This window comes from Camelus dromedarius, chromosome 19, assembly GCF_036321535.1.
Source record: "Camelus dromedarius isolate mCamDro1 chromosome 19, mCamDro1.pat, whole genome shotgun sequence".
Classification (NCBI taxonomy): domain Eukaryota; kingdom Metazoa; phylum Chordata; class Mammalia; order Artiodactyla; family Camelidae; genus Camelus; species Camelus dromedarius.
In genome coordinates, this window is record NC_087454.1 from 22,283,591 (window position 1) to 22,302,919 (window position 19,329).

Here is a 19,329-nt window from a genome sequence, read left to right on the forward strand (position 1 = left end):
AAAAGAAAAAGAATTAAAGTATAAAAAAGAAAATAAAAACCAACTATGTAATCTTATAGCCAGAGATAACCATTTATAATTTGTCCTTCAGGTAAAAGTAGATTCATCTTGGTGAAGGAAAACTATTCAAATATAACATCACAACTTGATCAATTATTTAACTGCTATATCAAAATTTTATATCATATCTAAATGACCAGATAAATCATAATAAGAATGAAAAGGCAGAATAAAAAATTTTAGGTGCAAACCCAATGCTTCTTTTCTGCTTCCAATTAAAAACTGCATGCATTAGCCTCAGCTCTCTCCCAAAACCCTCTTAAAATACAGGTATGGTGCTATGGACTGAATGAATGTTTGTGTCCCCTCAAAATTCATTTGTTGAAACCCTAACTCCTAATATGATGGTATTAGAAGGTGGGCCCTTTAGGAGGTGATAAGATTATAAAGGTGAAGCCTGCAGGAATGGGATTAGTGTCCTTATAAATGTCACTCTTGAGAACTCTCTCACCCCTTCCACCACAGGGGGTTAGAGCCAGAAGTCAGTCATCTATAAACTGGGAATTGGGCCCTCACCAAACATCAAATCAGCTTGCTAGCACCCTGATCTTGGACTTCCTAGCCTTCAGACCTATGAAAAATAAATCTTTGTTTACAAGTCACTTGTTGTTTACAAGTCTATGATATTTTTGTGATAACAGCCTGAATGAACTAAGGCAAATGGCAGGGGAAGTCATAAATTTACAAGGACAAAATGCACAAGTGAGGAGGCAACATCTGGGTTGCTAGAAAGCAGACAGACAAGTGGTAAATGACTTAGCCGACCTGAGAAAGTCGACTCCTCACTCCTCTTCAGCCAGCAGTGGGGATAGGTAGAGAAGCAACCCAACTTAAAATGAGGATTCCCCCAAAAGGTTCAAAAATTAAGAGCACCAGGTATCCTACAAGTGAAGTGAAGATATGGATAAAAACAGGAGAAGTTACGCATTTGCCTTAACCCAACAGACCTCAGATATCCTAATATAGTCTACACACTACATAGCCTGGTGACTGCCCCACCCTGGAGGAAATGGGTGGAGCTGTTACACCGTCCTCAGATAACAAACCCTACAGTCAGGCGCACAACTTCCAACCCACTTTTTGTGTCTTCCTCTTAAATAGACGTAGATAGCCAAGAACCAAGAAATACTTAAGGTAAAGCACTTAATATGAAAAGAAAAGAAAAAAAAAAACTAAAGAAAATAAACAGAAAAAGCAACTTAAAGAACATAACACTGAGGATATCTTAGAAAACAGTCCAAAAATTTTGTCAAAAGGTGAAAAGAGAAAAGATAACACAGATAGAGGACCAGACCAGAAAATCCAATACCTGAAAAATGGGATCTCTAAGAAAAGAGAACAGAGAAAATAAAGGGGGGTGGGGGGAATCAAAGGATTAATTCAAGACATTGTCCAAGATCTATAAAAGAAATGAAAAAATATAACAAAACAGAAACAGATATAGAGAACAAGTGGTTGCCAGAGAAAAGGGAGTAGGGGGAGGAAAGAAAGAAATGAGGAAGATTATGAGGTACAAACTTCTAGTTGCAAATTAAATGAGTCACAGGTATGAAATGTACAGTGCGGGGAATATAATCAAAAACTATGTAATATCTTTGTATGATGATATATCATAACTAGACTTATAAGACTTATCGTGGTGATCATTGTGAAATGTACAGACATTCCAAATTACTATGTTGTATAACAGGAACTGATACAGAGTTATAGGTCAATTATACTTCAAAAACAAACTCTTTGAAAACAAGATCAGATTTATGGTTACCAGAGGCAGAAAGAGGAACTGGATGAAGGCAATCAAAAGGTACAAACTACCATATATATTACTGATGCAATGTACAACATGATAAATATAAATAACACTGCTGTATGTTATATATGAAAGTTATTAAGACAGTAAATTCTAAGAGTTCTCACTACAAGAAAAAATTTGTTTTCTATTTCTTTAATTCTGTACCTATATGAGATGACAAGTGTTTACTAAACTTACTGTGATAATCATTTCATGATGTATGTAAGTCAAATCATTATGCGGCACACCTTATAACTCTATGTGAGTTACATCTTAATAAAACTGGAAAAAAAGAAGAAATTTTCCAAGAACAAGAAGGACAGTTTCCAGACTAAAAGGGCTCCCCAAAACTGAGCACAGTGTAAGAGAACACGTGCTGATGCATTTCAGGACACTGGAGACAGCAAAGTTATCAAAAGCTTCCAGAAGGGGAAAAAACAGAATTCATTCAAAGAACAAAGAATCAGGACAGTATCACATTTCAACATTTCCATTGAAAAATAGAAGACAAACAGTGCCTTCAAAATTCTGAGAAAAATATTCCCAATCTTAAAACTGCCAACAAACCAAACTTAGGATATTAACTAAACATCAGAGATAACAGTTTCAGAATATAAATGTCTCAAATTTATCTCCTCTGCACTCTCCTGAAGTTTTTAAAAACTGGGGTTTTAAAAAGTGGGGTCCAGGAAACAGGGGTTCCAACACAGTGGATAGAGTATAAAAGAAACCCCCAGGGTACCCAGGAGAACAGCCAACCTCAAGTTCAACCAGTCCAAATCATAGTAGGTTAAACACCCTGGAAGAGACTTCTTCGAAAAGATAAAACTGATAGAACACCTGAACCTACTGAAAACCTAGTGAAAAGAGATTCATAGTTTGCAAGGAGTTTGAGGATAACTTAAAAATCTGATCCCTATAAAGAAAAAAAAAGAATTTCTGTATATTTTGTATATAGATGTTGAACTATAATGCTGTACACCTGAAACTTACATAATAAATCAAGTATTTTTAAAATATCTTAAGAGAGTTGGGGTATAGCTCAGTGGTGGAGTGTGTGCTTAACATATGCCAGGTTCTGGGTTCAATCCCTAGTACCTCCACTGAAAAAAAAAACCAATAAAATAAAATATCTTAAGAGACTGAGAAAACCAAAAACTCAAGACAATTATTTCCCTTGGGGCAGCAAAGACTGTGCAGAAAAGGAAAATGAATCCCAGTACACTATGGCTCAAATGTCAATAAGCATTTAAATAAAATAAACACTGAGAACTAATTTAACTAAATTACAAATAATTAAAATGGGAAAATGAGTTGATAGGGTGAGTGAAACTAAAAATTACCAGGTGCTGGGCACAGCTCTAAATCTTTATGCACATTAATTTATCCAATCCTCAGATAAAAACTGATATTGTCCTTATAAATAAGGAAACCAAGGCACAGAGAGAATAAAATAACTTGCCAAAGGTCACAGATTGTAAATAACACAAGCTCTGGACTTTGCTCTTCACCACCACATTGGCTCTCATGGAACAAAATCCTCATCTCCCTGTGACAAGTCAATAGATAATGGTCAAAACTGAAAAAAAAAAAAAAAATCAATAGAGAGGTAAAAACCCAAAAATTAGCTGAATGAATTAAAAAGGATTGCCTTGGGGGAATGAGATAAGAAAAAAGGAGGCTACAATTCCTAGTTTCTTTTAACAAGCCTGTAGAACTACCTAACCCTTTAAACTATGTGCATTTATAACTTAGATAAAATGAAAATTATAAGAAGAAAATCTACTTCCCTTTAAAAACACTTTTTAAGTGAACATTAAAACTCTCATTCAACCCTAGAAAACTGGACATACACACCAATACAACAGAGGAAGAAGCACAAAACCAAGCCCAAATATATACATAAGCATTTAATATATGATAAAGATAGCATTTCAGATCATTGGGGGAAAATGTGAATTTCACAATAAATGGGAAAACTAACCAACTGGAAAACAGATCAACATATCAGCTCCACACATTGCCAAATAAATTTCAGCTGTATAAAAGATTTATATGTAAATTATGCAATCATAAAGAAAACAGAGGTGAATAATTAAGTAACAATTAGGTGAGGGAAGGACTTCTAAGCATGAAACCAAAGCAGAAATCAAAAAGGAAAAGACAGCTGGATTCAACTTTATAAAAATTTACCAAAACAGAGCTACATGGTAAAAAAACATTATAAACCATGTTTAAAGACAAACTGGAGGAAAGGCAAGCACTTAATAAGCTAATTTCCTTGATCTGCATACAGCTCACACAAATCAATGAGAAAAAGAATAACAATCCAATAGATGTAGAAAGGCAAACACAAGAGTCATAGAAAAATACAACTGATTCCAATAAAGCTGGGGGGAAAATACAAATGGCCAATAAAGACAGGGTAGGATGTCCTACCTCACTCATAATTAGAGCAATACAAATTAAAATGAATATACATTTAACCTAACAGACCAGCAACAATGCAAAGACAAAGATCATTCTTCCAGATGTTAAAAGGATCGCAAAACAAGCACTCTTATAATACTAATAGTAAAAACAAAAATTGGTACAATACTTTTGAAGTGAATTTGATACTACCTATCAAAATTTAAATTGCCCATACAACCAGCCCCAGCAATTCTACTTCTAAGACTGTATTCACAAGTTTGTATAGATACCCATACCAAAAAATAAAAAATAAAATAAAATAAAAAGATACCTATACCAGAGCAGCTTTATAAAAGCAAATACCTAGAAACTGTCCATAAACAAGGAAGTGGTTAAATAAAATATGGTCAGCCACAATGGAATACCGTGCATCCACATTAAAAAAAATGATGTCCATATTGTGAAGTTAAACAAGCTAACCTAAGAATAGTATGTATAGTACGATTCCATTTGTGTGTTTTAAAGTATGAAGAAGGGGATGAGACCTGTACACACAAGATGGTGTACCTATATATCATGCTCTCCCAGTTAGAAAATTCTTGACAACTGAGGTGGATGATAAGTCTGAAGTGGCTTGGCCTAAAGTCCGTACCTCAATAACCTATCAAAATTTGTTTTAAAAGCATTGCGGAAGAGAAAATTTCCCAACAAGGCCTAGCCTGAAGACCTAAAGACATCTATCAGGGACACTTTCATGACTTAGCTATCCATACACAAGACAGTTCTTATTCAGAAAAAAAAATGGTAAGAGGGATTTAAAACTGCATGGAGAATGGAGGAAAGTATAGTGATAACTTCTCCTTAGCATATACATAAGGACTCTGTGACCACTCTGATCAAATACATGCCTACAAAGGTACAGAATGTCTCTGAAAAATAATGGTCACTTCTGGAGAATGAGATGGGAAGGGAAACAGGGATTTATGTACTACCTAAACTTATCACAAGAAACATTATTTTTATGATTATGTATCTAAATAAAATTTTAAGAAATTAAAACACAAATAGGAAACCAGGAAAAATGTGTAAAACATAATTTATAAATCAACTTTTAAAATGACAAAGACACCAAAAAGCAAAGACATTTACATGTATTAAAACTATATAGAATAATTTCTCCAAAGAAGACATACAGATGGCCGACAGCACATTAAAAGATGTTCAGCATGTCTAATTACTAGAGAAATACCAAATCGAAACTACAATGAGATGCAACCTCACACTGTTCAGAATGGTCATCATTAAAAAGTCTACAAATAACGAATGTAGGAGAGTGTGCAGAAAAGGGAACCATCCTACACTTAGGGGGAATGTAAACTGGTGCAGCCCACTATGGAAGACACTATGGAGGTTCCTTAAAAAACTAAAAATAGACTTACCACACGATTCAGTAATCCCATTCCTAATTCGAAAAGATACAGGCATCTCAATGTTCATAGCAGCACTATTTACAATAGCCAAGACATGGAAGCAACCTAAATGTCCCTCAACAGATGAATAAAGATGTGGTATAAATGCACAATGAAATACTACTCAGTCATTAAAAAAGAATGAAATAATGCCATTTGCAGCAATGTGGATGGAACTAGAGATTATCATACTAAGTGAAGTAAGTCAGAAAGAGAAAGACAAATACCATATATCACTTATGTGCAGAATCTAAAATATGACACAAGTGAACTTATTTACAAAACAAAGACTCACAGACGTAGAAAACAAATTTATGGTTACCAAAGGGAAAAGAGGATGGGGATGGATAAATTAAGAGTCTGGAATTAGCAGATATAAACTGCTATATATAAAATAGATTAACAACAAGGTCCTACTGTGGCACACAGGGAACTATACTCAATATCCTGTAATAAACCATAATGGAAAAGAATATAAAAAAGAATATGTGTGTATATATAGGTATAACTAAATCACTTTGCTGCACACCAGAAACTAACACAATATTGTAAATGAACTATACTTCAATTAAAAAAATAAATTTAAAAAAACCATATAGAATAACATTCGGAAAGACACAAAGGAGACTGACAGTGGTTACTGCCTCTGGCAAGAGAAAGAAGTCTAGCATCAGAAAAAGACTTGATTTTCACTGAAAAACTTTACTACTCTTTGAGTAATTATTTTTTAACAATAATTTTTAATGTATGTAGAATAATATTCAGCAATGAAACAACAAGTTTCCATATATGATATGTGTTACAATATGGATAAAACTTGAAAACATTGTACTAAGGGAAAGGAGCCACATACTGCAAATTTACATTTATACGAAATATCTAGAAAAGGCAAACCCAGAAAGACAAAACAGAATGGTGGTTGCCTGGGGCTGGGGTAATAATGGGGACTGATCACAAACTGGCATAAATCTTATTGGAGCGATGGAAATGTTCCAAACCTGGATCATGATGATGTGACTATACAAATCCATGAATTAACAAAAATAACTGAATTGTGCACTTAAAATAGGTGAATTTTATGATATATAAAGTATTCCTCAATAAAGTTGTTACATATTAAAAACCAAAAAAAAGTAACTACCACATAGCTGGAATTTCCTTTAAAATACTGTTCTTCTAGTGGAGAAAAAGGATGAAAAAAAAGGCAAAATACTAATGATTATGAAATCAAGATGATGTGTACAAAGGATTCATTATACTTTCTTCTCCAAAATAAAAATGTAACTATAAAAAATAGCCAACACACACAAACAAAACAGACTTCACAAGTAATGCTTTTTATCTATTAGATAAAATAAAAACTCAGCAAAAACTAAAAATTATAATTCCCAGAAAGCAGACTTTCTAATGTCTAACTGTAAGATATTAATTGGTACATCCTTCATGGAGGCAATCTGGCAATGTTTATCAAGAACCTTCAAAAGGGCATACCTTTGACCTGGCAATTCCATTTCTAAGAATTTGTCCTAAATAAATACATGGATTATATGTCACAATTTTTTTATTAATTAAGGAAGAGACAAGGAAATAATTAGACAAGTGAACAGATATTTATAATAGTGAAAAACAAAAAAATTAATAACGGCTGCTTAAGTTACAGAATACTCAAGTAATGGAATACTAACAGCCATGAAAAACACATGGAAAGAAATCTGCTTAGTAAAAAAGTAGGCTATAAAGCAATAGGTATTATATAATTACATTTTTAACTTAAAATATATAATATGCGTATGAAGACCTATATATACACATATGTATACATATATAAACTGATAGCAGTGATTAGCTAGCTTTGAGTAGCATTATAAGTGGCTTTATTGTCTTCCTTTGACATTTCTAAATTTGCTGGGTTTTTATATTCAATGTTATTACTTTCATAATCAGGAGAAAAAAAGATATTTCCACTTCCCAAAAAGGCAAACTTCCCTATGGAAAATGGACAAAGGGTGCATTCAATCAATTTATAAAAGAAATATAACAGACATTTAGCACACAAAGGTACTCATTAGAAATGACAAAATACAAATTAAAACAAGATCACATTTTTTACCTACTAAACTAAAAAAAAATTTTTTAATTATAATATGCTGCATTGATGAGGTATTAAAGAAACAGTCACTTATACAGTTGTGGTGGAAATACAAATTAGTCTGACCTTTTTGGGAGAAAGAATTTGGCAATTTAGTATTAAGAGCACTAAAAGCCGTATTTATCTTTAGCCCAGCAACCTAATTCTAGGAATTAATTCTAAGGAAATTACAACTAAGATGCAAGCAAAGATTTAGCTACAAGGATATTTAATACTGACAAAAAATTGAAAACAACTTTTATATTCAACACAAAGGGATTTTTTAATTATTCTATATTCATGTAAAGGAATACTGTGAAGCCTTTAAAACAAAAGTGTAGAATCATATTTATTAAGAGTGGAGAGATGGTCTAAGAGATTTTTAAGTGAAAACAAATTACAAATAGTGTGTACAGTGTGTATACTGGTTGAAAGGAATCCCCCTGAATTCATGTCCACCCGGAACCTCAGAACCATGACCTTATTTGGAAATAAGAGTCTTTGCAGACATAATTAGTTAATATGATGTCATACTAGATCAGGTTAGGCCCCACATCTAACTGATGTCCTTCTAAGGAGGGAGAGATTTGAAGACACACACAAAGAAGAAGGTCATGGGACTACTGAGTCAGAGACTGAAGAAATGCAGCTACAAATCAAGAAACACCAAGAAATGTCAGGAGCTATCAAAAGCTAAGAAGAGGTAAGGATTCTTTCCCAAGAACTTCAGAGGAAGCATGGTCCTGCCAATGCCTTGAATTTAGACTTTGAGCCTCCAGAATAAATTTGTCTTAAGCCACCCAGTTTGTGGTAATTTGTTATGACAATCCTAAAAACCCATACAGTGCGTAAAACACAACAATCAGGAGCACAGGCTCTGGTCCCAGACTGCTGACATTTGAATCTTATTTCTACCACTTATTACCCACATAACTTTAGGTAAGTTATTTAACCTTGCTGAGCCTCTTTTCTTTTTCTGTAAAATGAGGATAACAGTATTTATTTCCTAGAATTATTGTGAACATTAAATTATATATTAAACTTAATCACTTAAAACAGTACCTGGAATACAGTAAATACTTCATTTCTATAAAGCAAACACAGGTACACACACACAATAATATTAAGACAAAGATCAAAAGGTTAAAACTGTTTATCTCAGGGTCCTGTGTGTATGGCTTATTTTTTTCTTTTTGCTTTATGGTAATTTCTAGCTTATATTCAATAAGATTTATGTCATATTAAAACTGTTTATGTCATAATAAAACAGCTACTATTTTATTTTAAAATATTATAAAAGGTAGTGGTTCCCAGTTACAGTTGTATGCAAACCCCATCCCTCAGCTAATGATTTCCGCTACTCAAAGTCTGTTATCAAAGTATTTTTTAAATTAAAAAGTAAATTTTACTTTAGAAAATAAAAGCTGACCAGAAAGCATCTTAGCAGCACATTGCATATCATTCAGTCAATCATTAGTAGGCTGTTGCTCCATAGTAGACTATGAATCACTGACCTTAAGCACAATAATTCAAGTTCAAACTCTTGGAAACACTTTACAGATCCAAGGCTCAAATATTATAACAAAACACAACTGTTCAATTTTATAAGTGAGTCTTTTAAAACCCAGTACACAGCAAATTTAGTGAGGCTGAGTTCCATATTTGGAATAAACTGCTACCCATCTCAAGATGTACATTAACTTTGGCAAACTGTTAGAAAACCACTTACAAAATCAATTACCCTTCCAATAAGTGGAAAATGTATTAGTGTCACCTGCATGATGATTTAATAACAGTTAAACCTCTTCAGTGAGTTTCAGTCTTACGTTCTAGGTCCCGAAAAAATTCAACTTATAAAACATGTTCTCTGACAATACCTCATATGTAAATTCAGATGAGTTCACTACTTTGAGTTTAACACATTTTGCCCTTAACGTAGGAAAACAAAGCTTTAATAATTATATGTAATTACCAGATGAGAGTCTTGTTACTTAATACAGTGAAGGAATTTCTACTGAATTTGAGGAGACCAAATCCACCACTGCATGCCTTTTTTGGGGGGGGTGGGGTTGATTTGTGTGTGTGTGTTTTATTTAAGCATAGTTGATTTACAATATTAGTTTCACCACTGAATTGTTAATTTTTAAAAATGTCTGTTTGATCAGCCTATCTAAGTACCTTGACAACTAATTCAGTTCCCACTGAAGCAAAAGACGTACAAGGCCTATGGTATCCACTACCCTGGACAGGAAGAACAATTACTTAAATAGCAATACCACTACTGTTAAAAATTTTTATTACACTTAATTTTTATATATGTATATACACATATACACACATGCATAAAATTTACCTACGTATGTGTATGTATATATGTTTGCGTGTGCATGTGTGTGTGTGTATACACACAGAATCTGTAGACATGGGAAATTTTCTGAAAGGTACAGAAGAAACAGTAGTGGTTATATCTAGAAAGGAGAGGGGATTTTTGCTTTTCATATCTGTCCAGAGGTTGCAAATTAGCAGCCCAAGGACCACATCCTACCTATAGTGGCCTACCTATTTGGCCCACACGGTGTTTTAAAAATATTTGAATTAGTTGCCAACATTTGAAAATAAAGCAATTTCCCATAAAAATCTAAACTTCTGGCTTCTCTTGAAAAAATGGAAAAATCTAAGAACACTAGGCCCTCATTCCAGTGTGGCAATATTTGACTTAAGGCAAGTATCAGACATTCTCTTTACAAAAGGCAAGTGCTTTCCAGCTCAAACATACCTCAACTGCTCATATTCTCCACCTGGCACCTGTAGGCATTTTAGTTTGCAACTCCTACTTAGACTCTTCTAAACTGCTTGAACTTACTATGTACTTATGTTACTTTTTAAAGTTCTTCCTCAATAAAACACATTGGCAAAGATCCAGGAGACCTTTAGAGAGCTTACAAAATATGTTTCTCCATTCACTCTAAATAACTAAATGTTACCTAATTTTTCTGAATAATAAATTCTCTTATAAACTGATTACAAATGATATTTAATTCAAGAAAACATGCCTAGAAAGGTAGTTATACAAGGTGGAGCCAATCTTTAGAGGGCTCAAATCGCTTAAGAAAGAATATTCTTGTTGTCATTTAAATTTTAATTTGCTTTCATGTCATGTATGGAACTATTAGCAACATTTAAATCTCATGCTCAAATTAAACCTACAAAGAAGCCTGAAAAGAAGCTTAGTTTATAGAACTTCTTTCTTCAAACAGCACTAGACTTCAAAATTTCTATAAAAATGAAATCTTTACTCCCATCTCCCTTCATGCATTACTTCAACAAATATCTACTGAGCACCAACTATGTACAAAGCATTGTATCAGATGCTTAAGGAGGAACAAAGGGTGTTATGGCGCACTTTCCTCTCCAGGGTGTGTACTGTATCTGATAAATATTAAAAAGGCAAGAGTGGAGTTCAAAGACAGCAGTACCAAGAACAGTGATTAGTGTCCCAATTTCAAAAAAAAAACAAAAGGATTTCACGAGGTATAAAGGAACAGCATTCTAAGAAGGGAAAAAAAAAGACAAAAATTGGGAAAACAAAAGTATGTGTGGGAAATGAGCAGCAAAACAGTTTCAATGGAGTAGAGAGGAGCAGGATATCCAGCACAAAGATATGCCAGAAAGGTAGAGGCAGGTTAAGTTAGGATCACTCTTTGGAGGGTCCTGAACGTCAAGCTAAAGCTCTTTGTTCTTTATCTGGTATACAACAAGGCACAAAGGTTTCTGAGAAAAGAAGGGCCCAGATCAAAACCAGTTCTTCAGAAAGACTGACCTGGTAGTGGTATGTCCACAAAATGGACTGGAAGGAAGAAAGCCAGGTGTAGAAAACCAATTTGAAAACTATTCCTACGTTACCTGTTAAAGTGGTAACATAATCTACAAACTAAGTTGATGGCAAGGGAAATGGAAAAAAGACAAATTGGGAGGTGCACTGCAGAGTGGAAATGAACTGGGTTGGGCAAATGATCTGAGGTATTCAGGAAAGAGAGGGCATTGGAAATAATTCAGTTCAAGCCTTACGTCTGGAAGACCACTGGAGCTAGTGAGCTAGTAACAGAACAGGGAAAGTCAGAAAGAAAAGCTGAAGGGCTGGGGGGGCGGGAGAAGAACGGACCTTTTGAACACATTAAGTTTGGGGTGCCAATTGAACATGCATAATTTTTCCTCCGTAAGAAAACCTTGCACACTTCTCTGGCCCAATTTTTAGTGATGGCCAAAGAAAGTGCATGTTTAATACAAGTAAAGATATATTTAAAGCAGAGTCAATGAGAAGATAGTCCCAGAGCATATAATATGATCAAAATTAAGCTCTACAGAATGAAGATGGACTCCTATCTCAACCATATGCAAAAATTAACTCAAAATTGGTTAGTGACCTAAATATAAGAACTGAAACCATAAAACTCTTAGAAGAAAACATGGAGGTAAATCTTCATGATCCTGGATTTGCAATGAATTACTAGATATAATACCAAAAGCACAAGCAACAACAAAAAATTAAGTTGGACCTCATCAAAATGAAAGACATCTATGCACCAAAGGATATTACCAAGAAAATGAAAAAACAGGGGGACGGTGTGGCTTAAGTGGTAGAGCATGTGCTTAGCATGCATGAGGTCCTGGGTTCAATCCCCAGTACCTCCATTTAAAAAATAATTAAATAAATAAAACTAATTACCTCCCCCCAAAAGAAAACGAAAACAAAAAAAAAGCTTACAGGATGGGAGAAAACATTTATTTGCAAATCATATACTTGTTAAGGGTGCAGTATCCAGAATATATAAAGAACTCTTACAACTGAACAACAAGACACACAATCCAATTTTTAAAACTGGCAAAGGACTTGAACAGACATTTCTCCAAAGAAGATATACAAATGGCCAGCAAGCATATGAAAAGATTCAATATCACTAGTAATTAGAGAAATGCAAATCAATCTCACAATGAGGTACCACTTCATACGCACTATGATTTTAAAAAGGAAAATATGTGTTGGTGAGTTTGTAGAAAAATTGGTACAGGCTCATACATTGCTGGGGAATGTAAATGATTCAGCTACTGTGGAAAAGTTTGGTGGTTCCTCAAAAAGTTAAACACAGAAATACTATATGATCCAGCAATTCAACTCCTAGGTATATATCCAAAGAACTGAAAACAGGTACTTAAACAAATACACATAAACGCACGTTCATAGCAGCACTATTCACAATAGTCAAAAGGTGGAAACAGCTCAAACGTCCACCAATGGATGAATGGACAAGCTGTGGCATATATACACGTTAGAATATCATATAGTCATTAAAAGGAATTAAGTACTGATAACATGCTATACAACATGGATAAACCTTGAAAGAAGCCAGACACAAACGGGAAAATATTTTATGATTCCATTTACATGAAATATCCAGAACATCCATAGAGAAAGAATCTAGACAGGGGGTTGCCAGGGTCTTAGGGTAGACGGGAATGGGGACCAACTTCTTAATTGTGTGAGGTTTCCTTTTCGAATGATGAAAATGTTTTGGCCAGACAGAGGAGGTGGTTGCACATGTGAATACACTAAATGCCACTTAATTGTTTACTTTACCATGGTTTAATTTTATGTTATGTCAATTTCACCTCAATTTTTCAAAAAATCAGTAATACTCCAAAGCAAAAATAAAAATAAACTCCATCTCCTGTCACTCCTGATCCCATTAATCACATTCTAGCCAAGCCAATCTTCTAGAAAGTTCTGCTCCATTTGCTCCTCATGGTTCATTCGGGAAACATCCTCTACCTACATTACACTACTTTTCCATCAATTCAAATCCCCCAACCGTGTCAAACCTTCTAAGAAAGCAACCTGCCCATAACAAGCACTCTATCTTTGTGAATCACTGATTCTGCTCAATTCAGTCCATTCCTACCTCTTTTGAAATTTTACTCAGTTAATTCAGCATTAACACATGAATGCTTCTTCCTTATTATCCCAAAACTTTGTCTCTCACAGTTTTAGGCATGTTCTTTTCCTATTAGAGAGCAAATTATAATAAAGGCTGTCTTCTGCTTTTGTGTTACACTTACTGCTGGGGTGGGGCGCAGGGGTCTATCCAAAATACATTTGCATATTGTCTGGTTGAGTTTCTGCTGTTATGTGCTAGACAAATTTTGTGGAGGGCAGGAGAGTAGTTGGGAAGATAAGAGGTGGTAAAGAAACACCTCCACCCACCCTGGAGATTAGTTCTGACTTGATATATGATGAGAAACGCAAGTCTCACAGCAACAGAAGAGTAAAAAGACTTCCTGCAAGACAACAATGTACTTTTTACTGTTTCTTTTAAAACTAAAATGAATCTGGATGCTCTATTTCTAAATTATTTTATATTACACCCAGAGTCCCAGCCTGTGTGTGCCACTCAAAAAAGACTGGAAAAAGTGGAAAAGAAGAATGTTCAAAGCAAGAACTCCCAACCTTTTTAAAAATGCAACAGCACACACGACACTCTATCATTGTTACGCAACCCTTCCCTACTCTCTTCCTAAAACTGCTGCTTGGCACACAAATTTAAAGGAAACCAGTATTATTATCATGTTTTATCTGTCATAAAAGGACTTTCCCTAGGTTCATACACATAAACCAGAGAGTGGATCAGAAACTCATTTTGCATGCAGGTGACTGAGAAATAGATTAAGATCGGGCAGGAGAGGCACTGTGAGATCAGATAAGAGGTACAATTGATTTTCACATCTAGATTCTGATTTCACTTCATTGCATAGTGGTTATACCTTCATTTCATCCAGAAGGGTGTCTCTGACAATGTTGAGATAGTTAACAGGACATTATTTTACAAAAATGTTTTTCCTGAGTTTTCTAGAAAACATCTGTTCCATCCATGATGGGGGGCAGGTAGTGTTTCAAAAAACACACGCTGCTTCCTGAGGATACCTGGAGGCAACCTAGGATGTTGCAGCACCAAAACTGTAAAGCACTAGCCTAATGAATACGAGGGAGAGAAACAGCCAAGACTGTCTATATGCTGGTCAAAGATAACTTACTCATACCTATAATGAGAAATAACTCCTATGTTAACATCCTCTAAAAATCTGAAAGTGTTATTTACGTCTTGTAATAAATACTAAAAAATAACTCACTTTGAAAACGTAACAGACAAATCACTCTCAGGGCTACAAGTGAATTTAAAATCTTATGTAACATTGAACCATACACTTAAAATTGGTTAAAAATGGTAAATTCTATGTTATATATATTTCACCACAACTTTTTAAAAATCATATGTAATCCCTCCTCTCAATCCTTTTGGTTTCCTCTAAAAAAAAAAAAATACGTCTATTAGTCTACGTTAAAGGATGAGAAATGTGTTTAAATTATAAATGACCGAAAAATTTTAGTGATTTGTATTAAAGCTTTCTGATTTCTTAAGGTGTTTATTAGATATTCTCCATCTCCAAGGAGGACACAAACAAATGATAAAAGCTTAAACTACAGTAAGAAAGACTTAGTTTTGACATTAATTCTAACTAGAAAGATAATTAAACACTACAAGGTATCATGCAAATCTCTGCCCTCATGGATGCAAGAATAAGCTATCTTGGAAAGGTTAAATGCAATTCCGCAGGAAAAACTGGAATGAACTAGAGAATCTTAAGCCAGCATCCAGTTTTAGAATTCCAAGTTCTGTATTCACAGCCCAATATAATGTCTCTGCAAGACATTCCACCTATAGAAAGTTATACTAAAGTCTCACTTCAGTTTAGCTTCAGATATTGGATTCCCTCACCACCCCCAATTATTCACTTTATGTAGTCACTTAGGAACTGAAAATTGACTACTTTTGTTAAGAGGCAATTCCACCAATTTCCAGCAGCACAACTGCCAGCTGAGGTATAAATACTACAAAAATGCTTAAACTGAAGCAATACTGGGTTCTAAATTAAACAAACAGAAATATCTACATAGTACACATCTAACCTACTACTAAAAAGAAAAAAAAAAAACCCCAAAACCTATGTTTACAGGGTAGGTAATTCACAAGGTTAAAACACACAATTTTGTCCATTTTTCAACAGCTTCTTAAAAAGTTGTTACAAACAACAGAAAATAAATTCTTACTTTTGAAAACAGGCATACTTTGTCCTTCCGACTAGGGTTTCATTTTAGAAGACTCAAGGCCTTCATTTTTAAATAATCATTTTTATTTTACCATATTATTTTTTAACAGTCACTAGACAACTGAATGGTGGTTATTTATTACAACCCAAAGCAGGCTTTTATGAAGTCACAGGAAGGTTAATCATCTCAAATTCAACAGGTTAACCACAGCAGTTTGAGAGATGTTTTGCCAACCTATACTGGGACTATCTCAAAAGTTCCCAAAGTTAGACATTAAATGACACTTAAAAACAATACATTTCCAGACTCCAGATACTTATTTAACACACACAAATATTTTGACCAAGTACACAGCATGCACATAATTTAACTAGATTTTATTAATTTTGGTAAGTATTTGTTTAAAACAAAAATCGAACAAGACAAATTTAGCCAGGTCAACATAGGAATCAAAATATAATACTGGATTACGGAGCTAACTGCTTTCATTATAAAGAATAACAAGCCTTACTTCCTTCAGTTCACAAATTTTGCATTTTATAATCAAAGAAAACAAAGAACACGACTTTCACAGCCAAAAAATAAGGTAATGTGGCTTAAAGCTGAGTTATCACTTAACTACCTGGGTTTCTAAGAAGCTACTGACTTCAACTGCTTTAAAACCAGAATACATTTTTTTAATGGCTCACTCTTTTGCTAAGAAAAGTATCATACCTTGTTTCATACGGAGATAACATCTCATCAGACCACATGCTACTCTGTGATGTTGAGCTTAATAAATTTTATAAAAAATTCAAATAAAATTTTTATAATGCAACTGTAATGTTTATTTTTTTTCCTTATCCACACTGGGCCTTACCTTTCACAACACCTAAAAACAAACAATCTCAGATGTTAAACATACACACTTTGAGCATATAAAATTCACTACATTGGTTTTGTAGCTATAATTGTACTAATAAATACTGACTCTAAAAAACTAAAAACTTATTAGGTCAGAACTTCAATGGTACAACTCACATTGGGGTGGGGAGAAGTAATAATCCTCCCCTACCAAACTAGCAACAACAAAATGCCAAGTTTCCTATAATGAACTAGTGTAAACAGGAAGAAAAAGAGCTGGGGATGGGAAGCAGGCAGGCAGGATACAATCCTCCTCAAGATACAGTTTTACTTCTAAATTTCACCAATGCAATACCTCTTCCGAGTGTTTTCAATAACCCCTGTCACTCTTTATCAAACACATAGGCTGGTGTTCAGAAAACTACTGCAGGCTGTAGTAGTCCCTGTCTGAGATCATGTGGACATAAAAGATACAAGTAGGGATCACAAATGCTTCTTTAATTATGAAGACTATTTCCTGCATTCAAAGTTTTCTGAACATCTAGAAACTCAATCCCATTCTCACTGTAACAATCATCTTTAAAGATAAAACAGTAGTACCTACCAATGATGCTGCACAGAAAAAAAATTCACACATCACCTTTGGTGCCACCACAGCTACAAGGCTCCCAAGAGCAAGATTAGCATCACTCAGGATAGGGCTTGATGAGGAGTGGGATAAAGACTAGGTTTCTTTTTCTGGCATTGCCTGAGGCATTTAGTGGACATGAAATAAAGGGGAGGCAGGTTGTATAAGTGATGCCAAGAGAAACAAGATTCCACATGCCAGGGGACTGAATGCCCAACACAGAGAGCAAAGGGCACTCATCTCATGGTTTTCTGACCAAAGAAAGATGAGTTGTTTTACCTGAAATCCTTTTAAAGGAAGTCTAATGACCTCCACTTTATCACGCACCCTGAATGAATTCAACAACCCCCTCCTCAGAGAACAAGGGGAAGCCCTACTTATTAGAAAGAGCAAGTGCTAAATCCAAAGCCAAGAAACACTCCTTTAGTCTAAGTTTCATCGTCCCAATTCAGTTTTCTACAAGAAGACTCCATGTCAAAAAGACCTGGTTCCCAGCCTAAGTCAAGTTCTCCATTTTTCTAATCATCTACCAACCCAGTTTTCTTTCCCTAAACTCCTCTGGATAAGCCCCTCTTCATTCCTGCTTTCTGGAGCGAGATTTCCAATCCCCACAAAAAGTTCCCTCCCGCAAAGGAATCTCCACTCCTTCACTTTTCCTAAGGTTTTTCCCAGACGCTGCCTCGGGTCTAGCACTTCCGATCTCTCATTAGTAGATCCCACCCCACCCACCCCCGGCCCAACTCATCGGAAAGTCTCTTTCTTACCGTACTCACTTGTCCTCCTCCATAATATTCTTCCCTTTCTGCTATCAGTCCTCGAATGGACGGACGAACACACACACACGGACACACACGGACACATACACAAATAATCTGTTCTCAGCTCCTAACTCCCAAGTCTCACCCATGCACGACGCTCTCCCATAGCACCTATTTCTCTCCCGGAGTTACCCCTCATCCTTGTCGTTCTCACCCGCTAACTCCACACCCCAAGCTTTTTTCTACTCCACAAATTCAGATTTCCTGTGCTTTTTACTCTTAGTCAACACCACAGCTCTCTTCCCCCCAGGTCTACCCCATGCCTCGATGCTCAGAAGTCTTTTCTCCTCTTCCCACGTTCCGCGGCCGCTAATACTCCGCAGTACCTTAGGATCAACCCCCACCTCCCTTCCGTCTCTCCTGCCCTCCATGGCCCCCAACTCTCCTTCTACGTCCCCTCTAGCCCTGCTCAGTGCCCAAATTTCTTCCATGGCCCGGGGAAAGGGGTGCCCCTTAGTGCCCGCTTGGCCCGCCCTGCCGCCGGGCTCGGTGTCCCTTCCCTTCCCCTCGGGGCCCCGAGGCCGCTGCCAGCGCTGGAGCGGCGCGGCCGGCTCACCAGTTGGTCATGTCCAGGAAGAAGGCGCAACCCGCCGGGTTGAGCTGGAAACCGAGCAGCCGCTGGAACTCGGAGATGAGCACGTCCTTGTCGGTGGTGCCCAGGCAGCTGAACTTCTGCATCAGCTCGGGGTCCAGGTCCACGTCCATGCCCTCCATGGCTGGAGCCGGACACTCGCTTCCCCGCCTCCTCACAACCGAGCCGCCGCCGCGCCGCCGGGCCCGGGGACCGGGAGGGGGCCCGCTGCTAGCTGGCGCCGCGACCCCGCTCCTCTGAGGTAGGCCCCGGGCCTCTCACCGCCTCATAGGGGTAAACTCACTCAGCCACTCACTCACTCTCGCGCTTCCCCCCCTCCCACCCCCCCCAGCGCCGCCGCCTCCGCCGCCGCCGCCTCTCGCTTCTACACCGCCTCCGCCTCCTCCCGCGCCGCGCCCACTGCGCAAGCGTCGCCCGCCGAGGCCC

At 36.3% G+C, this 19,329-nt stretch overlaps 1 protein-coding gene across 3 annotated transcripts in view; it reads right to left on the minus strand.

Moving 5' to 3' along the window:
• Window positions 1-19,217, minus strand: part of ILRUN (inflammation and lipid regulator with UBA-like and NBR1-like domains) — a 92,940-nt gene extending 73,723 nt beyond the window's left edge. For all 3 annotated transcript variants that reach the window (XM_064476402.1, XM_031434896.2, XM_010994517.3), the window contains exon 1: window positions 18,868-19,217. In XM_064476402.1, coding sequence (XP_064332472.1) covers window positions 18,868-19,025 — 158 coding nt within the window. In that variant the 5' untranslated portion in view covers window positions 19,026-19,217. The remainder of the gene's footprint in view (window positions 1-18,867) is intronic.
• Window positions 19,218-19,329: the final 112 nt, after the last annotated feature.